Here is a 22,822-nt window from a genome sequence, read left to right as displayed (position 1 = left end):
TGCCATTATAGTAAAAAAAATAAAATAAGATAAAAAAGTTAAAAAAATATAGATATATACATATATATGGCCTTGTTTATGTGGTTCTTTTGATGTTAACTATCGGTCTTTAATACCGTTCAAAAAAAGAAAAAAAAACTATCGGTCTTTAATATGTGGAGGATTCCACCATCATAACGTAGGTTGCTTCTTCTTCATTCTTGTAAAAACGGTAGTCATCATAACATGTTATATCATTCTAACGTGTATGTCATCACGCTACTCCACTTTATCCTACTTTAGTTATTGATCCGCATCATCCGTTGATCGATCACCTCATATTACACAATCTCACTAGATACCACCCTCATCATGAGCCCCTTCTCGTGTCTAAAAAAAAACATTGCATACCACCATCATAAACTCCCTTCTCTTTTGACCGAAAGGAAGAACCATCGAGAAGTCTGGTCAAACATGAAAGAAACCATCAAGAAATTTGGCCACTTCGAATATCCTTCCCCATTTCCCATTGCACAATTGGCGCAAGTTACAGGGGCTGCGTGCGCGCGGTGGGGAGGTGCCCGACCCCCCGAACTTTTAGCTCAGTAGTGTAATATGTGGTTTCGTATAGAAATTTTTGAGTATATACGTCTTCGACCCCCCTGATCGGAAATCTCAAGCTTCGCCACTGCATTGCACGCTCTATCTATACACACCGTAAAGATAGAACCTAGTTGCACTTCGGTAGTTCTTAATCCATACCTAAGTTATCGAGTAGATGGTCCATCGAATCACAAAGTTGTGGCCCATGGGCGTCGCGTGGTGGCTCGGTGGAAAACAAAATTGAAGTTTACATGGGAATATGGGATCTAATTCATTGATTCCTCGTTCGATTTGGTTGTTGATAATTGAAATGAGTTTATGTTATAACTTGATTTTGGTATTGGATCTACTTTCTTGGAGATGATAACTGAAAGATGGTGACACAAGTCAATGTTCGAAAATGGTGATAATAAACAAGAAGGGGTTGGTAAACTTTAACCTTTTTTTACATTTTAATTAGATTGTTAAATGGTCTTTAAAAAGTTAATAATAAAAAATAAAAAACCATCGCTCATAATAGACATACATTCTAGAAGTCAAAAATACGACAACTGAGCAAACAATTAGAATCGTATAAATAATATCTGAAAATTTAAACAAAAAATTTACGTCGAGATAGTTGGTATAAATAATATCTGAAAATTTAAACAAAGAATTTACAACGAGATAGTTGGTAAACGGGTAACAAGCTGTGCCGCTACCCCTTTTTGAATAGCAAAACTAAGTCTTTTAAAAACTATTTCCATAGATCTCGGGGTCATAACATTACTATGCATGACCCTTTTAACTCGACTAAGTAGGTCCACGACCTCTGGCGCCAGAAAACCAAAAGTATCAAAAGCAAACGAGATAAACACGTGCTGGTTGTCAAGACACACTTTCTCGTGTTTGGTCACTTTACCCGAAGCAGCCTGACCCACCGTGAAAGCACTACCACTAAGCCCACAAGCGGGGAAACCCCTATTAGATCCACACATGCATGTTTTCATCCTAGCCATCCAAAGACGAGAATGTCGGCTGGTCGAATGGTAGATCTCCCTTCCAACGAGTCAGTTAAGAAATTAACTGGTGCCTCTTTCTTCGCATAAATACCAGCGCGCCTGAATATGTCAAAAATGACATCCCTAACCAAATCATGCCGGTATTTGAACCCCGGGAGCTCTCAATAATGAACTGCATGTTCCCCAAAAGAATCCAAACACGCCTTATGACAAATTACCGAGCATACCTCATAAACTGGGAATAAAGGAATCATAAGACGATACTTAAAAATGGTACGTTACTCCACCGGTGATATATGCTGGCCTAACCTATCATAATCAATTAAGGAACAAAAGTGAAAGTTCACTTTATCACAATCAATGTAGTTTACTCTAATTATTATTAACTTTCTAAATAAATAAAAAGAGTGTCCTATTCATAACATATTAAAAAAATAGAGAAATGGGATGCATGTATTATAATTAATCAGAAAATATGTTTAGTCTTTGGATTTATTGTGTTGTAGAAGAATTGTTAGTCAACCTAAGGAGATAAATGGTTGGCCACGAAGCCACCAGAAAAAGGCCCCTAGAAAACTGCTTCTTCATAGAAAAATAATAATATACCTTGATCAGAAAAATAATATATGTATTGTTGTACAGATAAGTACAGAACCAATGTCTATATATACGAATTTTGCATCTTCATCAGAATATTAGATGAGAAGGAAATCTTTCAAATAACGGTTAAGATGAAAGTGTAACATAAATAAAGAGTGTAAGGTGCTGTTTGTTTTTTCTGAGGTAAAACGTCTGTAGTTTGCGGACCACATCTGCAGACATCTGTAACAGAAGTGCTGGACCAAATGTCTGCAGTCTGCAAGAGGAAGACTGTTTGTTTTTTACTTCTGCAAATGTCTGCAATCTGCAACTTTTATATTACAAAACATAATCATAACCGAAATCAGAATAAATTAACTTTATAAACTAACATTATGAACTAACATTAACAAATTAACAATTATAACCTAACACTAACAACAAACAATGAAAGGAACAATTTTTTGACAAAAATTATGAACTAACATATCTATTGCAATATCCACAGCAATGGGGAAGTATATTTATTTGTGATATTGAAATACTAGCAGATTATTATGGATGGCAATTGTTTACCTGGGGGAGCGATGATAGGAGATAAGGCTAGAAATGCAGTGATGATAGGTGGGGCTAATATTTGTACAAACTTCAATTCTTGATGTGGCATCACCACTAATTGGGCTTCAGCTACTTGCTTCCCCTTTTTTTGAAGCTGCTGTTGCAGTCGGGGATGGCCGACAGCAGCATTCTATGTTTTAAATGATGCAGCGTGGTGGTGGCGGAGGGGAGATATGGTGGCGGACGGAGGAGGGGGGAGGGGCGGCGGAGGTGGAGGGGCGGCAGAGGTAGAGGTGGTGGCGGACGGCGGGTGGAGGAGGAGAGGTGAAGATGTGCTAGGGTTTTGTGAAGAACAAGAGGTCTGCAGACTCATGAAAACATTGGTCCATGTCTGCACCAAGAAGTGGTCTCACAGACCTTTTTTAATGAAAGGTCTTCGAGAAAACAAACAGTCTTTAGACTCAAAGGTCTGCGCGCGGTCTGCGCGGCGCAGACATAAGAGATTCTGAAGACCTTTTCAGGAAAAACAAACACCACCTAAGAGTATCTTGAAAAAATCATATTTATAGACTTTCTCTCTCTATATGCAAGGAACATGCATATTCCACCCTTATTTTTTAAACGTTCATAACTTTTTTATACGACATTATTATTTCATAAAAATTTCACCGTAAAATCGAGCGTCTTTTTATCTTTAATTTGAGTACCATATTACAATATAACATATGAAGACTAAAAAAACCCACTAAAATGTGTTTTATTTATATGTTTTCTTTGTGCTGGATTTTTGTAGTATATTTTTGTGCTAAATTTTTTGTGCTGGATTTTTTTGTCTTAATTTTTTTTTTCTTAATTTTTTGTGCTGAATTTTTTTGTACTACATTTTTTTGCTGATTTTTTTCGTGCTATATTTTTTTGTTTTAGATTTTTTTTCTATATTTTTTGTACTGTATTTTTTGTGTTATATCTTTTTGTACTACATTTTTTGTGTTAGATTTTTTTGTTGTATTTTTAAAAAACAAAAGGGGTGTCACATGTCATTTTCACTCATATTTATAAGGACGAAAATGCCCTTCATTTCTACTTATTAGGAGTGTCACATGTCATCATCACAATCTTTTTTAAACTACTTAGGCAAAATCCACTTTTTAATGGATTCTTCCCTTAAAAGCTATGTATTTTTAAATGTTGTTCTTTTTAATATAAAAATCTATGTTTTTTTTTTTTTTTTAAGTTTCATCTACTTTGATGTCATGTTATTATCAGAGGTATAAACAAGTCTAGTTGAGTTCAGGCTGAAACAGAGTTCGTTGTATTTTAAATTATGTATGAAGTCGGGCATGATTTAGTTATTATCTATTTTATCATCTATTTATTTCACTCTCCCCTTTTTTCAGTCTCATATTCAACATTATTAAGATAAAAAGATGTATGAATAAAAAGGTCAAATTACTCCTTTCTTTTGGTAGCACAACAAACCTAAACCACCCAACCTATATGCCACTAATTTTATAACAATTTTTATTTTCAAATTATGTTGTTTAATATTTAAACTAAACAAATGAAGTCATAAAAACGGACGTCCTTTTTCTCTTTAGCGGAACATTCAACTTCACACAAAATTAATTTAATCATACGGATTGTCAATGTACTGAATTCATATTGTGGTTTTACTCCCAGTTATTTAAAGAATAATAGTCTAGTTCTTGTTGTTCACTCAAACAACGTAGCATATTTGGGAACCTCATTTGTTTTACCCCAAAACCATAATCAAGAACCTTGTTTCGTTCCACACCAACAATCTATTGAGAAGCCCCACCTGTGACCTAATTTATCAAAGTTACAACCGGTTCTCCCCCACCTCTTTCAACTAGACAACATGACATGGTCATCAACTGCTTTAACCCACACCATGACAAATAAAAACCTAACATGTTTCACCGTTGTTGTCTGCTATTAGTTTTGGAGCCGAGAGTCCTTCCAAAAGCAAACTCTGTATTCCTTATAAATAATGGTATGGTTCACCTATATTCCGCCTCCCAGACCTTACCGAAGGTTTGCTATAGGTGAGATTTTGTTGGGTACGGTAGTTTTTTGTTTTCATTTGGATTTTTTTATGAATTTACAGATGTTTTTTTTTTTTGTTATGGTTTAAGTTCATGGATTCAATTGCTTTTGGGGAATGAGGAGATCTTGGGTTCAAGTCCACAAACAACAGAGATTAAAAGAAATAAGTCGTTGAAATTTCTTTTCCCCGTTTTTTAATGACACGGTTAAAATACTGTGAATTTGTGACAAAATCTTTGCAAATTGCAAGTATTGAATAAGTGATTTTCGTAAGCCCATATTGTATTGGGCCACTATTGGCAGCTCAATCCAAATGCTATGACTAAAATTATAAGCTAAACTGCTAAACAAGATAACAAGGTGTTTAGACATATGATGTGTACACACCCAACATATATATCAGTTTCACATTACTTGCGGATTTTCATTGTGCATCTTATGCTTTTCACATGATCTGTTCATATTCATTCGTCCTTTCTCTTGCCATTTGGGGTCGTCAATCATACACTGAAAATTAAATGGTATGATAAGTACATCGATCATGGCCACGACCATAACCTTTATGGACGAGATTCATGGCCTTTCATTAGAAGCTCGTTATTTTTCTCGACCACAAGCAATTATTAGTTAAATAAATTCTCAATACTTTTCTTTAATCATAATCGAATATTTGAGTTATTAAAAGTGGAATTTGTAACATGATGGATCTTTTAAAGGGTCAGAAGTGTCAGTATTAGCCCATTAGGTTTGAATAATATTAGTTATATTTGGTTGGGTCCTTTCTAATCCAAAAGCTCAAATCTATTTTTTTTTTTTTTTTCAAAGTCTAAAATAACTAGTCCATAAACCTAAATCCTAATCGTGATGTTTACAGCATTGCATATTCCAGCATTGCACAACTTGATCACTCACCCATCACCAACTTAAGTAAGGGACTGCATCCTTTAATTTCTTAGAAAATATAATATTTCTTTTAGCGGTGAAGTTCTTTTAATCCATATCGTCTCTGAAACTTAATTTCAAGACTTTCAAATCTCAAATTAAGATGTTTAAAATCTTTGTTTTTATCATTGGACCACCACCCCATGTGTTGACTTATGCTTTCACCTTTTTTCACATTTAGAGTATTGTTGCTATCATGTAAATGGTCGGTAAAGCGGCAACACAAGTTTTTGGTTAGTGATTCAACTAATAAGATGATGAATTAATGACCATAATTTTCTAGTTTTCTAATGAAATCAAACCTCTTACTTTTAGGAATGTTAGATTTTAATAATCTCAACTGTTTGTTATTAGCCGTTAACAGTCTCGACTTAAAAAATAATCACCGGCAATCCTAATTATTAACATATTGATCTCCAATAGACCCTAACTAACAGAACCCTAACGTCGTTAATCTCCGGTCGTTGGAAAAGTTTTTGGCCGGAAAACTCAACATTTTTGTCCCAGACCTCTTTGTAACTTTTTTACGGACCTTTAGGAACTTTTTTCTAGTAAGTAAAAGCCCCAATTATTGAGGTCGTCGGAAAATTATTTTTTTGCCGGAAAACTTCTTTTTGGCCTGAAAACTTAACTTTTTCGTTCCAAACCTCTTTGTAACCTTAGATCGGGCCTATACGAACCTTTTTCTGACCAAAAACGGTTTTTTTGTGATCGGAGACAAACGGCTTTAGGGTTTTGTTAGTTAGGGTCCATTGGAGGCCAATATGTTAATAATTAGGACTGCTAGTGATTATTTTTTAAGTTGAGACTGTTAACGGTTAACGGTAAATAGTTGGGATTATTAAAATCCAATATTCTTATTTTTTATGATTACGAAAATAAGTGCTAAACATCAAATATATCGTGTTATACACAAACTTTGATGTAGATGTGTACAAAATAACCATTTAAATAACCGAGACCGATTAATGATTTTTTTAACTGTAGGTTCGTAATCAGTTCGGAAATTTTTAGAATGAACTGTTCTTTTAACCGATTTACTGGTTAACTGAAAAAAATCGAAAAAAACGGTTATTAACCGAACCGATTAAAGTGGGTAACCAAAAAAATGAAAAAAAAACTTGGTTATTAACCAAACTGGTTAAAGCATCAACCATTCCTTTTTTGTTTTTTGAAAATTTATTGTCAGCTCGATTAACAGAATCGGTATCTTAAAATAACCGATTTGTGCACCTGATGAAACATCTACCATGACCCGCTAAAGAGAAGTCATTTATGTTTACAGCTATATCAATTTCAATTATTTTATAATGATAAATGAATGATTTTGACTAGAGACTTGTAATTCTTTAGTTATTTTTTTTTTCATGAGTCCTCACACGTATAAACATAAACTAAACGCTCACATTATCGTATCACATTCGTTCAAGAGTATAATATAATTTAGTAACTATCCTTTCCAACTATTGAAGTTGAGTACCCTTAGATCAAACTATCAATTCATGGAGTCATTTGAGATCTTTGAAAGTTCGAGACGAGAACAACCATACCTAGTTATGGTCAAACCTAGTAAGAAACTATAGGAGGCAGCCGCCGCTTATAAAAAGTTTGGTTAAGCCTTCCGATTTCCCCCTATGACAAGAAATCATGGGTGCACCACTGAGTGCAATCCCACCTGTAACCAGGTATAAATAAATGAAACATAGGTATAAATACATGAAATAAAACTATAAAACATAAAATACATGAAACAGAGTTATAAAAGCTAGAAACATACGAAAATATAAATGGTTTGGTTCAGTTAATTTCGGTTAAACGATAGTTAAAAAAACGATAACCAACTTCCAGTTAATTCAGTTTTGGTTAATTTCGGTTCGGTTTAGTCGGTTTTCAGTAGAATCTTGCCTCTCAAAAAAAAAAAAAAAAAAAATAAAAAAAAGAGAAAATACATCATTTTACCTCTCGGCTCTCACACTCGAACACCCACCCACCTGTCCACCACCACCGCCATTGATATAAGTGCGATGCGAGTGCACTTCATTTCACTTTCTCCGCGTTTCATCACTAATATTAATATCCACTCTTACTTCCGAACAACCACTTTTCATCTCTCCACCACTTCTATCATGTCTTACCGCCCTAATTCTCAAGGCGGCCGTCGCGGCGGCAACCGCGGGGGAGGTCGCGGCGGCGGTGGTGGTCGTGGAGGCGGCGGTGGTCGCGGCGGAGGCGGAAGAGGCGAGCAACGATGGTGGGACCCTGTTTGGCGTGCTGAGCGGCTTAAACAGATGCAAGGAGAGGTTAACTCCGTTAAATTTGTTATATTCGTTTAATTTGTTGCAACCGTTTTTGTTACAGAAGAAGTTAGTATTATTCCTAGGGTTTTCATCATTGAACGAATTGATAATGACGTATGCATTGTGCTTAGTTGAATTTGGATGATGTCATGATGAATTGGTGTGAATTTAGGTTAATGATTGATGTACAAAATTTGAATTTCTTGAGGAAAATTATGTGATTTTTATTCAATTTGAGGTTTTTAAATTGTTTAGTTTGTTGTTACGGTTATACTGATGAACTTAATATATTTTCTAGGGTTTTTAGTTTTGAACGAGTTGATAATAGATATATATTCTTGCGAGTTGTGACATATGCATTGTGCTTAATTAAATTTGGATGATGAATTGGTCATTGGTGTGATTTTACGATTTTAGGATAATGATTGATACAGAAAATTTGAAGTTGTTGAGGAAAATGATGTGATTTTTTTATTGGCAAGTGATAATAAAAGATGATTTTTCAGGTTGAGGTTTTTAATCTGTTTAATTCGTCGTTACGGTTATGCTGATGAACTTAGTATCTTTCCTAGGTTTTTTAGTTTTGAACGAATTGATGATAAGTTCATGTTTGTGAGGTTTTTAATTCGTTTAATTTGATGTTACGGTTATACAGATGAACTTGATATCTTTCCTAGGGTTTATTGTTTTGAACGAGTTTATGCTTGCGAGTTGTGACCTATGCATTGAGCTTAATTAAATTTGGATGAGGAATTGGTGTGATTTTAGGTTGATGATTGATATAGAAAATTGAATTCCTTGGGGAAAATGATGTGAATTCTTTTTCATTGGCAAGTGATGATAACAAAGGATTTTCAGGCAGAGGTTTTTAATTTGTTTAAATTGTTGTTACGGTTATACGTGTTACGGTTATACAGATGAACTTAATATCTTTCCTAGGGTTTTTAGTATCGAAAGAATTGACGGTAAGTTTATGTTCGTGCGGTTTTTAATTCGTTTAATTTGTTTGTTACCGTTATACAGATGAACTTAATATGTATTTCCTAGGTTTTTATTTTTTATTTTTTTGAACGAGTTGAATAAATATACGCTTGTGAGTTGTGACGTATGCATTTTGGTTAATTAGATCTGGATGGTAAACTGGTGTAACTTTGTGTTAATGATGGCAAGTGATGATAAAATATGATTTTCAATTTGAGGTTTTTAATTCGTTTATTTCGTTGTTACGGTTATATATGGATGGAGTGATTAACTTAATATCTTTCCTAGGGTTTTACTTTTAAACGAATCCTTTATAATACTTGTAACCTATACATTACACTAATATAAAATTTGGATGGTAAACCGGTATAACTTTGAGTTAATGATCGATATAGAAAATTTAAAGCTGTTGAAGAAAAATGATGCGAATTTTATTAATTGGCAAGTGATAATAAAAGGTGATTTTCAGGTTGAGGTTTTCGATAAGAACCACTGGTGGGGAAAAATGGAAGAAATGAAGAGGGGAGGAGATGTGGAGTTGGTAATAAAGCATTTCTTTAGTAGAAATGATCAACAGACTGTTTCTGATATGGCATATCAGCTAGGCCTTTATTTGTAAGTGCTATAGTTATCTTTTGATTTGAATGAAAAAATGTAAGTGCTATAATTTTTCTTATTGTTAAGAAATAAGATAACCAAGTTTACCATTGTTGGTATCTTAGTTTTGTTTCAAAAAAAAAAAAAAAAAAAAAATTCATGGCAACCTGTATTACCTGTTAAATATGCTTTACTTTCACAACCAATTGTGTAAAAATGATGTGTTACCATATGTAACTGGTAATGCAGTGTGCGATTCATTTTTGTTAAAATAATTCATAACATTGGAACAAGATTGAAATTTTAGATGTCTTGAGGAAAGTTTGTATGACTAAGGTGGAATGATTGTAAACTCTTGTAACAATTTGATGACGGTTGCTTAATAAATACTACATATTTTGGTTTTAAAATGCGCACATAATTCATTATGCGCCCGATGCGTTGTGATTACGTGATGTGAGAATATTGCGCTGGTTGCGCATAATGCGCTCCGATGCACGCAACATTGTTTGTTCTGTTTTTTTTTTTCCCAAATTTTATGAAATGGGTTGAGTTTTTTCAGTAATTAATATCTTAGTATCTTGATTTGGACCATTATGGTTCCTAAATACTTTTTGTGGTTCGAGAAACATTTTAGTATGCTTGATTTGAACCAAAACGCACACCTCTTATCTTCTTATTACGTTAGTTGTTTTAATTTAAGTATGTTTTTGTAAGTTGTTATGTATATGTAATTTTTTAGTATTTTTTTTTTTATAAATACATCGCTCATCAGATTTTTGGACCAAACACATCGAAGCGCATCACGCAATTTAAAACCGGGCTACATATCTTAAGTTTAATGCACAATTTTCCGTTAAAAAAAAGGTTAATGCACAATTTACCTTACATTGATGTATTGGTATTTTCTTTGTGGAAAGAAAGCCATGCATATAACAAAGGCAAGGCACTTGTGGTGAGCAAAGTTCCGTTACCAAATTACCGAGCGGATCTTGATGAGCGTCACGGATCTGCACAAAAAGAGGTACAACAAGCTAGTCTTTGTGTACAGTTCGGTGTTTCGACTTCTTACATGTTATTCTTATTTGTTAATATATCTTATCTTGTAGATACATATGTCATCAGAAACTGAGAGAAGAGTTGAGAATCTGTTGGATAGTTCAACAGGGACCCAAAAGGCTGACAGTATTTCTAGTACATCTATTCAGAGTGCTAAAAAATCACCCCAAGAGTCGGATAAGGCAGCTGGCGTATCCGTTACGGAGACGGATAGTGTCAAGAAGGCACTTAGTGTTGAACTCAAAGAAAGACAGGATAAACAGAAGGTAAACTATATAGTAGTGGTGACAAGATGGTCAGATTGGGCGGGTCGGGTAACAGTTCAAAATGGGTTCAGGTTGATACGAGCCATCTCTTAATATGTGTTAAAATGAGTCAGGTCCGGCTAACCTGTAAACGCTTTGTTATATGTTTTCATTTTGAGTAAAATGCCATTTTTGTCCCTGAGGTTTGGCCAGTTTTGCGACTTTTGTCCAAAGGTTTGTTTTTCCGTATCTGAATCCAAAAGGTTTAAAATCTTGCCATTTTCATCCGGCTCGTTAACTCCATCAAATTTTCTTCGTTAGGTCAGGGGTATTTCTGGTTTTCACTTTTTGTAAGTTAACAAAAAAGACGAAAATACCCTCGACTTATTGGAGAAAAATGGATGGAGTTAACGAGCCAGATGAAAATGACAAGATTTCAAACCTTTTGGATCCAGATGCGGAAAAACAAACCTTTGGACGAAAATCGCAAGATTAGCCAAACCTCAGGGAAGAAAATGGCATTTTACTCTTTTTTACATAAATTATTAATACCCTAATTATAATTGCAGAAAACTATATTTTACCATAATAACCCGTGTACTTGAAAAAACCGATTTAGGAAATTGGACTTTGGATGAATACCCATTTGACACATTTCCCTTTTAACTAAATCTTATAATTTGACGCATCTGATCGAGTGATCGGCCCATTTAGAAACTGTCACTAGTGCTATATTGTATTCTCAAGTTATTGGCCGATACTACGCAGAGAAACATAAAAAGTTACCATTGTGTTTAATAACTTGCAACCTTGCAGGAGTCCGATATTGTTAAGGCAATGTGTTCGTTCAGAGAAAAGCTTCCTGCATACAAAATGAAATCCGAGTTCTTAAAAGCCGTTGCTGCAAACCAGGTTCCTATCAACTTATCGGCTTTCATTATTATTTAAGAAAATAAAAATAACTTTTTTCTTTCTGCTTCGCTATGTTTTTAAAAAACAATACAGGTATTAGTGGTTTCTGGCGAAACAGGGTGTGGTAAAACCACACAGCTTCCTCAGTTTATTTTAGAGGAAGAAATATCGTCTTTACGTGGGTCCCACTGTAATATTATATGTACACAACCCCGCCGTATATCTGCAATATCTGTTGCTGCTCGAATATCCAATGAAAGGGGGGAAAGCCTTGGTGAGACTGTCGGTTATCAGATCCGTCTGGAATCAAAACGATCCGAGCAAACAAGATTACTGTTCTGCACAACAGGAGTGTTGCTTCGAAAACTGGTATTGTGCTTTTTTTAATCAATTGATTAAGACTTTGATTCCTAAATATGAGTCCATAGGGACATAGGGTTATCTCTCTAAACTAAGGGTTTGCACGATTCGGCTCGGTTCTCGGTTATTGAAAACCGTTCGGTTTCGGTTTTATCAATGGTTCCGTTTTTGGTTTTGGAACAAAATTACGTAAGATTCAAAAATAAAAAGTATAATCCGAAATTTAAGAATCTTTCTTAGATGTTTACATTTAAGTTATTATATAACCTTTTTAATTAATATTGTTCACATAAACCTAACCTTCTAATCTATTTTTACGTTTCTTCTAATTTTTTATCAAGACATGTTCTTTTATAATACTTTGAAGATCATTTAATTTTTATCAATTTTGTTATTTTTTGTAGGCAATAGATAAATCGTTTCAACTATAAATAAACATGATAATGTTTTTATTATAAATACTTAACGTTCAACTGTTCAAGAGTAAAATTAATAATTTCTACTAGCATGGGCTAAACACTTGAAACAACTTAAACTTAAACATAGAAATATATGGAATGGGCCTACTGTTGTAACTTATTGGTTCAGTTTTTTTTTTTCAGTTATTGAAAATGGTTATTTGAAAACCGAGCCGAAATTTTCGGTTATTAAAATACCGAACCATTGTTTTTTTGTTTCGGTTTGGTGTTTTCGGTTTTCTGCTCACGTCTACTCTAAACATATTTTCAGGTTCAAGACCCGAGTTTGACAGGAATCAGTCATTTGTTGGTTGACGAAATTCACGAAAGAGGAATGAATGAGGATTTTCTTTTAATTATTTTACGTGATCTTCTCCCCAAGCGTCCCGATTTGCGGTTAATATTAATGAGTGCTACTATTAACGCTGACTTATTCTCCAAATACTTCGCAAATGCTCCAACTATTCATATCCCGGTACTACTTTCCGTCATCTTGTGAAACATTTACCGTTTTACATTTGTTATCGTTTGGTAGTTGGTAATCAAATCATTCTATTTATAATATTTATGTTACCAGGGTTTGACTTTTCCTGTGCAAGAACTGTTTTTGGAAGACGTGCTGGAGAAGACCCGTTATGTAGTGAAATCGGAGTCTGATAATTATCAGGGTTATTCAAGGAGGAGGAGAAGACAACAGGAGTCCAAAACTGATCCTATAACGGAGAAATTTGAGGCATTGTTTTGTTTATTATATAGTGTTTCAAGTTTCGGAGAATATGTGACTTGAATATATCTTTTCTTATCGGTGTTTATGACTGATTGAGTTAATTTTGGTGTTGTAGGATGCTGACATCGGTTCGGTATACAGAAGCTACAGTGCAAGTACTAGACAGTCACTTGAAGCTTGGTCTGGTTCAGAAATAGACTTGGGCCTTGTATGTTTTCCATGCGTTTGAAGACATATTTATATACATACATGCATATGCTGTTAATGCGGTAAACAATCGGATATCGGTCAAGGACCGATATTTGAGATATCGGTAATCTTAATATCATGCAGAATCTATATATATAGCAATTTTAACACTAACAATTTAGTACTTCCTACCATTAACAATTAAGACTTAAATTAAACACTTATAGCAGCAATAAGAAGAAAGACGAATGGTAGAACTAAGAAAAAAGGTACTGATGTTGGGAAAATCGGTGATAGATCGGTCAATATCGCCGATAATATCGGTACCGATATTCTGACCGACATTTGACACCGATATTTTATATGGGGATTGGGGGACCGATATCACCGATATTAACTGCATAGCACATACCCACATATTGATGTATGCATGTATAGACACATATATGTGATAGACCAACTTATTTATTACATCGTATGCCTCGTTTTCCTTCTTTTAATTGAACATTTTAGTTCAAAGCTGTAGTTTACGTAAATTGTAAGTTTGATAATTATACATCCGGGTTCGTAACTCGTTAGCAAAGCTACAACTGATGCTACTGTTTTCAAACTATTTGATTTGTGATCAGTTAGGGTTTAAAGAACCACTTCATGTCACATATGAACCAAATGAGTTCGATATATACCGAAGAGTTTTAAATTTATTTTTATTTTTATGCAGGTAGAAGCAACAATTGAGTACATATGTCGTCACGAAGGTCCAGGGGCAATTCTGGTATTTCTTACAGGATGGGATGAAATTTCAAAGCTGCTTGACAATGTGAAAACCAACAATTTTATCAGTGATCCTACAAAATTTCTAGTCCTTCCTCTTCATGGTTCAATGCCTACTATCAACCAACGTGAAATTTTCGACCGCCCTCCTTCAGGCATGAGGTACGCCATCTTAGCTATTAGGATTTTTAAATATTGTTTTAATTCCTTTTTTTTTTCTGGTAGGAAAATTGTGTTAGCGACAAATATCGCTGAGAGTAGTATAACCATCGATGATGTGGTTTATGTAATTGACTGTGGAAAAGCTAAGGAGACTAGTTATGACGCTTTAAACAAACTCGCATGTCTGCTACCATCATGGATATCACAAGCTTCAGCACATCAGGTGTCTACATACTTTTAAATAATGTCTAGAATATTCATCTAGTGTGTTATCTATTTCTGATAACTGGAAAAATGGTGGGGTTGCAATGTTGCATATGTCATCAAGACGGGTCAAGTTTTGGCATGGGTAAAAATGGGTTGACCTGAAGTAACACTTCTGTCCAGAACTTTGAGAGTAATTTTTAAATAGTCAGCATATCTTATAAAATTATATTATATCAGTAGTAAATTGTTTTTTATTAGCCAATATATATGAGCTGCACATATATGGTGGATATACATAGTGAAAGTTTTAAACACAAAAGGGGCTTAACATGTGACGGTGCGCGAGTGAAAAAATAACGTCCGTAATTAGGGTTAACCCAACCCATGTGTAATTATGCAAATACCGTGCGTAGTTAGGGTTCACCCCAACCCGTGCATAATTATGTACTATAACGTGCGTGTTTTAAAAATGAACATACATAATTCACTCGCGCCCCGTCGCCCGTTAAGGGGCTATTGTATTCTAACCTTCCCCTACATATATATATGGCAGATATACATATCTTTATGTATATCCACCAACCCTTTTTACCTTTTTGATTTGTTTTTTTTGAATCTCTCTTTTTTTGAATCTCTAATTTGTATGTTTGAGATAAAACGTAACCCATTGTTTTATCTTTTCTAATAATTTTTTGAAGTTCGTTTTTCTTCAAATTTTTTACCCTTTGGGATGAATTTGACCCAGATCGACATGTTCATAAGTAAACTGGTCGAAGTTGTCTCTTGTGTTTCTCATCTCATTCTCTGGTGGTATTGACAGAGACGCGGTCGTGCCGGTCGAGTACAGCCTGGAGTATGTTACAGATTATATCCAAAAATGGTCCATGATGCAATGCTCCAATATCAGCTACCGGAAATTCTTAGAACACCTTTGCAAGAACTGTGCTTGCAGATAAAAAGCTTGCAACTTGGAGCCATTGGGTCCTTCCTCGCTAAGGCGCTTCAGCCCCCCGATGCACTCTCCGTCCAAAACGCTGTTGAACTTCTTAAGACCATCGGGGCTCTAGATGATGCAGAAGAGCTCACTCCACTTGGTATGATTTGCATTATTTGTTCATACTCGTTTGTCACCACTAGTTGTGGCAAATTGGAAGGGTTGGGCAACAGCTCAGGTCAAACTAGTAAATTCTGATGTCTAGGTTTGATATGGAGTCTGGACTATGCAGTTAATATCGGTGATATATCGATTATCGGTCCCCATGTCAAATATCGGTACGGATATTATCATTGGTGATATTGACCAATATTTGATTATATCACCGATTTTCCCGATATCAGTACCTTTCTTCTTAGTTCTACCATTTGTCTTTCTTCTTATTGCTGCTAGTAGTGTTTTAAGTCTTAACTGTTAACTGTTAATGTTAATAATTGTTAGTGTTTTGCAAGTTGCAAAAGGTTAATTTGTTAATGGTAGGAGAGTAACTGAATTGTTAGTGTTAAATTTCTATATCTATAAATTCTGCATGATATTAAAATTACCTATATTCCATTGCGATAAGCCGATAACCTATATTGACCGATATCCGATATTTTACCGCATGAACTGCTTAGAATCTGAAAGGCTGTCTATTGTTCTTGCTTAAGTTTTTTATTTTCTAGTTAGTGTGTCAAATATGATTTCAAGTGTTGTATCTCAGTAATATCCTTTTTTTAATGTAAGGTACACGGATGGTCCTTGTGGTTCACCAAAATTTTGGATTTGGTTCCTGGCTTTCCAAAAGTACACAGATTGTCCTTGTGGTTTGCACTTTGTACTGCATTTAGTCCCCAAACAAGAAATCTAAAGTTTTTAGCATGTCCAAGTTAGGGACTAAATACATTACAAAGTGCAAACCACAAGGACCATCCAGGTACTTTTGGAAAAAGCTGGGGACTAAATGCATTACAAAGTGGAAACCATAGGGGGACCACCTGTGTACTTTTGGAAAGCTAGAGCCAAATCCAACACTTTGGTAAACCACAGGGACTATCTGTGTACTTTACTCTTTTTTAAGAGTATTATGTCGCTTTCGTTCCTGAGGTTTGGTCACTTTTGCGGCTTTCGTCCAAAGGTTTTGTTTTTTTGCAACTGGATCCTTGTGGTTTCAAAATCTTGCCATTTTCGTCCCGAGGTTTGGCAATTTATTGCGACTTTTGTCCCTCGAGGTTCAGCCCTCAGGGACGAAAATGACAAGATTTTGAAACCACGAGGACTCAAATGCGAAAAAGCAAACCGTTGGATGAAAGTTGCAAAAATGGCCAGACCTCGACATTTTGCTCCCTTTTGTTCAAAAAATAAATGATATTGAAGGTTTTATTTGAGGATGGCATTTATGTGGGTTTGGGTTTATGGGTTGGTATCACCTATAGCCTGAACACTACTTGTTTAGTTTAGTTAGTTGTGTAGAAATAGCCAACTTTAATCTGGAAACACTTAGCCCATGTAATCTGCACACGACTTCTGTAACCGTTCATCTAGGCAGATCAAACGGATTGGTCGGGTTAACTGCCTGTAATTAGGTTGTAAACTGGCTGAGTTTGTAATTTGCAACATTAGGTCCCTATCTTTCCAAAAGTACTTAGATAGTCGTGGTGGATTGCACTTTGTAACACTTATAGTCCCCAACTTTGCCAAAAGTCACATGAATGGTCTCTGTGGTTTGCACTTTGTGGCACATTTAGTCTTTAACTTGGACCTGCCAAAAGCTTTAGATTTGTTGGCTGGTGATTAAATGCGTTACAAAGTACAAACCACATGGACCGTCTGTGTACTTTTGAAAAGATAGGGACCAAATCCAAATTTTTGGTAAACCGCAAAGACCATCCGTGTACTTCACTCTTAATTATAATTCTAATTTTAAACTAGTTGGTGGGTTTGCCCAGTTTATCGACAATCAAAGCCAAACACGACTTATTTAATAGGATTAATTTCATATATACCCTTGTAAACTTGAAAAATTTCATATATACCCAACAAAAACGAAAAATATCATATATGCCCTTACAAAACTAAAAATATCATATATGCCCTTACAAAATTGTTAAAATATCAAATATACCCAATTTATTAAAAACAATCTAATAAATAATCATTTTACACTTATTTTTCTAACTTCTAAGTTTTCATATATGCTCATCTTTTAACTTCATATTTTTATATAACACATTTTAAGCTTAAATTTATTTTTTACCCATTTTTGTTTTTATTTTTTCTGTTATCAATAGTATTCTCCATATATATAATATTTAAGCTAAATAAATCATCAAGCTAGAAAAGAGTAAATATAATATTTGAAGTTAAAGGTCATATATGAGATTTCAAAGTTATAGAAAAATAAAGGTTAAATTGTCTTTTATTAAATTGTTTTTAATGAATATATATGATATTTCAACTACTTTGCAAGGGTATATATGATATTTAAATTTTTGCAGGGGTATATATGATATTTTGCAAGTTTGTAGGGGTATATATGAAATTGCCCCTATTTAATAAACGGGTAGGCAGGCTGACCTGTTTACTATCTCAACCTATTTGAACCCCAACCCTAGCACGTCTAGCTTTATGTCGAATTCCTATTTTTTCATTCATTAAATATACACCATGAGCGACTTTGGCCTGTTTAACCCGTTAAGCTAGTTTCCTTTATGGGCTACCTTTGCTATTAACTTGTTAGAGATAAAAACATTTTCCATTTTTTTGGTAAATGAGCTGAAATTGTTACACTTAGATATTTTTTTTTACTAAAGTAAAAGATGTATAATTGAACAGGACGGCATTTGTGCACTCTGCCAGTGGAGCCAAATATCGGAAAAATGCTTCTTATGGGGTCGATTTTCCAATGTGTTAATCCGGCGTTAACAATTGCTGCTGCTCTTGCATCTCGCAGTCCATTTGTTCTTCCAATTAACCGGAAAGAGGAAGCTGATGAAGCAAAAAGATTCTTTGCTGGTGATTCATGCAGGTCAAAATCTTCTAGAAGCTTTTAATAATACAAGTTCTTATCAATCATCATGCTAAAAGTTTTAACTTGTGTGGTTAATGCAGTGACCACATAGCCCTTCTTAAAGCATTCGAAGGGTGGAAGGAAGCGAAAAAGTCCGGAAATGAAAAATCATTTTGTTGGGAGAATTTCTTGTCGGTTCAAACGTTAAAAATGATCAGCGACATGCGGCTTCAGTTTCTTGATCTCTTGTCTGATATTGGCTTTGTAGATAAGTCAAAGGGTGCAAATGTAAGATACTAATCGAAAAGTTGGTAGTTTCGTTATATTTACTAATGAATGGATCAATTCAGGTTATTTTTTAATCTCTAACGGGCCAAATGGGTAAAAGAAAGTCCAATAGAAACAAAGTCAAGTGGGTTGAACTGGTCAAACAGCTCGTTAACTCCATCCATTTTTTAACGTTATGTCAAGGGTATTTTTCGACTTTTTAGACATTTTTTTTGTGATGATTAAAGGGTTTGAGTGGGGAGAAAGTCAACAGAGGTGGATCTTTATCTCTTGTAGTGTTTTTTATTTTAATAAAAATGTCTAAAAAGACGGAAATTCCCCTCATTTAGCGTTAAAAAATAGGAGTTAACGAGTCGGATGAAAATGGCAAGATTTCAAACCTTTTGGATTCAGACGCGGAAAAACAAACATTTGGACGAAAGTCGCAAAAGTGGTCAAACCTCAAGGACGAAAATGACATTTTACTCTATATAGAATATTGTTTAACATAATTTATTTTTTGTAATCATATTTCATGGCGGTAGTTTTTAAATTTTCTTTAACAAGGATGTTGTGGGTCAGCCCAATCTTTACACTTATTTACCCTTTTGTCCTGTTATCCTACCCCTCCGACCCGCCCATTTGGTTTGTACAGAATTTTTGTTACCCTTCATGTTCATACTTCATATGCTTTCGCTTTTCAATGTCTTTTGAATTATAATTTTTGTATGTGTTTTCAGGTTTATAACCAATACAGTGATGACATGGAAATGGTATGTGCAATACTATGTGCCGGGCTCTACCCGAATGTGGCTCAATGCAAAAGAAGAGGAAAACGAACAGCACTGTACACCAAAGAAGTCGGAAAAGTTGATATTCATCCTGCATCGGTGAACGCAGGTGTCCATATTTTCCCTCTTCCGTATTTGGTATATAGTGAAAAGGTGAAAACCAGCAGCGTATACATTCGGGACGCCACAAATATATCAGATTATGCTTTGCTAATGTTTGGTGGTAATCTAATTCCAAGCAAAAGCGGAGATGGCATTGAGATGCTCGATGGGTATCTTCAGTTTTCTGCATCCAAGAGTGTGTTGGGATTGATAAAGGTACGTTTTTTCTTTAGATGCGGCTATATGGGTCGGGTAACCATATCAAATTGACCCGTCTGTTAAGCTAATGTCTAATGTATTACTTGTTTGGTCTTTTAGAATTAGAACACAATTCAAATTGACGCATTCACAATTAAACCAGCCAACGTCGTCAACTTTATTATTTTACCAGTCCGTGGCCAAACTAGTTATATCTATAACTAGTTTTTTTTTACCTACCGCGCTTTGCGGCGCCGCTGTACGCAAAATGATAATGTATAGACTACAATCGACCAGACTCGTTTTCGAACTAAATTTACTCAAAACGTATGATATCAAATTTATACTCAAAACGTATTATATTTGACCCGACTTGTTTTCAAACAAAATTTACGTCAAGACATAGTCCAACTTAAAACGTACATAAAAAACAATTTATAATTGACCCGACTCGTTTTCAAACAAAATTTACGTCAAGACATAGTCCAACTCAAAACGTACATAAAAAACATTTTATAATTGACCCGACTCGTTTTCAAACAAAAATTACGTTAAAGCGTAGACGAACTCGAATTTATACCGACACGTCCATAAAAATAAAAACGTAAGAAATTAGTTTTAGGATACATGTTAGAGGGTTACCTTTGACATTATAGCAAAGTTAGAGGGTTACCTTTGACATTATAGTTATTTTTGGGGGTAGAATGGTTACATGTTAAAAGTTTGAGGGTTAAAGAGAAGTTAGAAAGTATGGGAGTCTTTTTTGCCAAGTTAAAAAGTAGAAGGGTCTTTTTTGTCAATTTTAGCCTGTTTACCTGCCGTTTGTAATTTGCTGTTTTGGTATTTTATTGAAAATATGGTTTAGAAAAGTTGGAGTGATCTTTGTCAAATGAGAAAGGCGGTCGGCACCGACCTTTACGATTAAGTTATATGATATATAATATATAATGTTGATTTTGCAGAAACTAAGAGGTGAAGTAGATAGATTATTGAAAAGGAAGATTGAAGACCCTAAGCTCGATGTTAATGTTGAAGGAAAAGGAGTTGTTGCAGCTCTTGTTGAGTTGCTCCACAACCAAAATGTCCATTACTAAACACCTTTTTTTATATTTATAATCAGCATAGGATCTTCATATACAGATTAATGTATCAAGGATCTATGGCTCTTATTTAGCAGTCTTCTCTTTTTGTTGAATAAAGATAAACATTACTTGCTAGATGTTCTATTCTTATTGGTTTGATGGGATTCATTTTGTGTTACAAAAAGGTGCTATAATTTGAGAGAATAAAGAATGTCTTTGTTATGTATAATATATTATGTCTTTTAGAGCATTTCCATCCGGTCCATCATATGTAGTGTGTGGGGTTATTAAAATGTAAAGAGTATAAAAAGTGGTTGTGAGTGGAGGAAAAAGAAAATATTACTGTTTATCTGTATATTTGCGGGGACACTATTCACCCACTATAATTTTTTAATATATATTGAAAGTGGTTGTGAGTGAAAGAGAGAGAAAAAAGTAATATATATTGAAAATGAGAGAGAAAAAGTATTTGTTTTTACTGGAAATATATTGATACAAGAGTTGTTTTTTAGTGAAATGTATGTATATTTTTAGTGGATTGGATGTGAATGCTCTTAGTTCTCTACATATATATTTTTTTTCATGCGGTCTAGTGGTATACTGTTTGTTAAGCTAAAGCGACGTGTTAAGTGATATTTAGGCATAAAAAATTGTTAAAAGGTATCTTTATTTTTTATGATTTTAGTTTTTGTGGAAAGTATGGTATCTTAACTTATTTTTATATACTTTTTGTAGTGTTTATTCAAGTATATAAAATAGTTAAGAGTTGGAAATCTTAGGTTAGGTTTATAAATTCAAAGATAATGTGTACGTTTAAAACAACCTTAGTTTCATTTTTTACGTCTTTTATTTGGTAAAGCTTATTACTACTGATTTCTTTAAGGCTGGCTGGAGCCCTGGAGGTTTGTTACGCCACATCAGCGAGACGTAAGCAATTGGTTTCAATGGCGCCCGGGCAAGAAATAAGTTAAAGTCCCACTATGCTCCCCTCCTAATTTTCTTTTGGTTCAACCGTTTAAAGTGAAATGGGCCCCACAAAAATTTTTCCCTTATTGAGATTGTAACAAGGTCAATAACGCCCATGAAGGGGGGGGGGGGTGGGGGGGAGGGGGGACCGGGGCTATTTAGTGTTATTGAGATTAGGTGGAGAGAGGCGAACCCATACAATTAATAAAAAAATACTAGCTGTCTTGATCCAAAAACTATTATGGTGTCAGGTATCCTATCCAAAGCCCTCAAATAATGTCACATTTTTCCTAAACTCCCCAAATGTATCCAAACACTCCCAAAACTTCCCAAGTGCGTTAATTAATTAATATTTTATTTTTTTAAACCTCTTCCAACGCTTAACTTTCAAGATAGAAATAGGGGGACAATGCCCATTTTAAGGGAGCATGGTATGGGCTCGGGGAAGACTGTTCGGGGAGCTTAGGGTCGTGCGGGAACATCGCCCCCTCCCATTCGGGGATGATGAAATCCCTCAAAATCAGGAACCACACCAAGATTTGGAGAAATTTGGGAAGGTAACAAAAAGAAAACCAAATGAAATGCTTCCCGATTCTTGGAGCATGATGTGCACCCTAAGTCACCAAATTTCGGCCCAAAGGAAAGGGAGCGGTGATCCGGTTCAGGATCCCCGAGCTCACTCCATGTTCCCTTAAAAATTAGCTGACCTTTTTTTAAACTTAAATCTATGATATCG

General features: G+C 34.8%; 1 protein-coding gene across 2 annotated transcripts; it reads left to right on the top strand.

Moving 5' to 3' along the window:
• Window positions 1-7,702: 7,702 nt before the first annotated feature.
• On the top strand, window positions 7,703-21,286 carry LOC110891055 (DExH-box ATP-dependent RNA helicase DExH1). 2 transcript variants are annotated; one of them, XM_022138715.2, is made up of 16 exons: window positions 7,703-8,029; window positions 9,477-9,622; window positions 10,529-10,628; window positions 10,714-10,929; window positions 11,725-11,820; window positions 11,914-12,189; window positions 12,910-13,113; window positions 13,216-13,371; window positions 13,481-13,573; window positions 14,276-14,490; window positions 14,554-14,713; window positions 15,518-15,791; window positions 18,506-18,698; window positions 18,782-18,968; window positions 19,688-20,056; window positions 21,001-21,286. In XM_022138715.2, the coding sequence occupies exons 1-16, from the start codon at window positions 7,754-7,756 to the stop codon at window positions 21,130-21,132; spliced, it is 3,093 nt and encodes a 1,030-aa protein (XP_021994407.1). In that variant the 5' UTR covers window positions 7,703-7,753; the 3' UTR covers window positions 21,133-21,286. The 2 variants fall into 2 exon arrangements, with proteins under 2 accessions (XP_021994407.1, XP_021994408.1); XM_022138716.2 differs by lacking the exon at window positions 7,703-8,029 and having other exon boundaries at window positions 9,497-9,622; window positions 10,525-10,628.
• Window positions 21,287-22,822: the final 1,536 nt, after the last annotated feature.

This window comes from Helianthus annuus, chromosome 11 (assembly GCF_002127325.2).
Source record: "Helianthus annuus cultivar XRQ/B chromosome 11, HanXRQr2.0-SUNRISE, whole genome shotgun sequence".
Lineage (NCBI taxonomy): Eukaryota > Viridiplantae > Streptophyta > Magnoliopsida > Asterales > Asteraceae > Helianthus > Helianthus annuus.
The sequence above is the reverse complement of the archived record's forward strand: the minus strand, read 5'-3'. Positions and strand labels throughout refer to the sequence as shown.

Excerpts from the sequence above, each read along its gene's own strand:
- LOC110891055 (XM_022138715.2), top strand. The coding sequence starts at position 7,754 with ATGCGAGTGCACTTCATTTCACTTTCTCCGCGTTTCATCACTAATATT. Across the intron at positions 11,821-11,913 it reads AAGCCGTTGCTGCAAACCAG|GTATTAGTGGTTTCTGGCGA; the intron begins GTTCCTATCAAC and ends AAAACAATACAG. Across the intron at positions 14,714-15,517 it reads CACAAGCTTCAGCACATCAG|AGACGCGGTCGTGCCGGTCG; the intron begins GTGTCTACATAC and ends TGGTATTGACAG.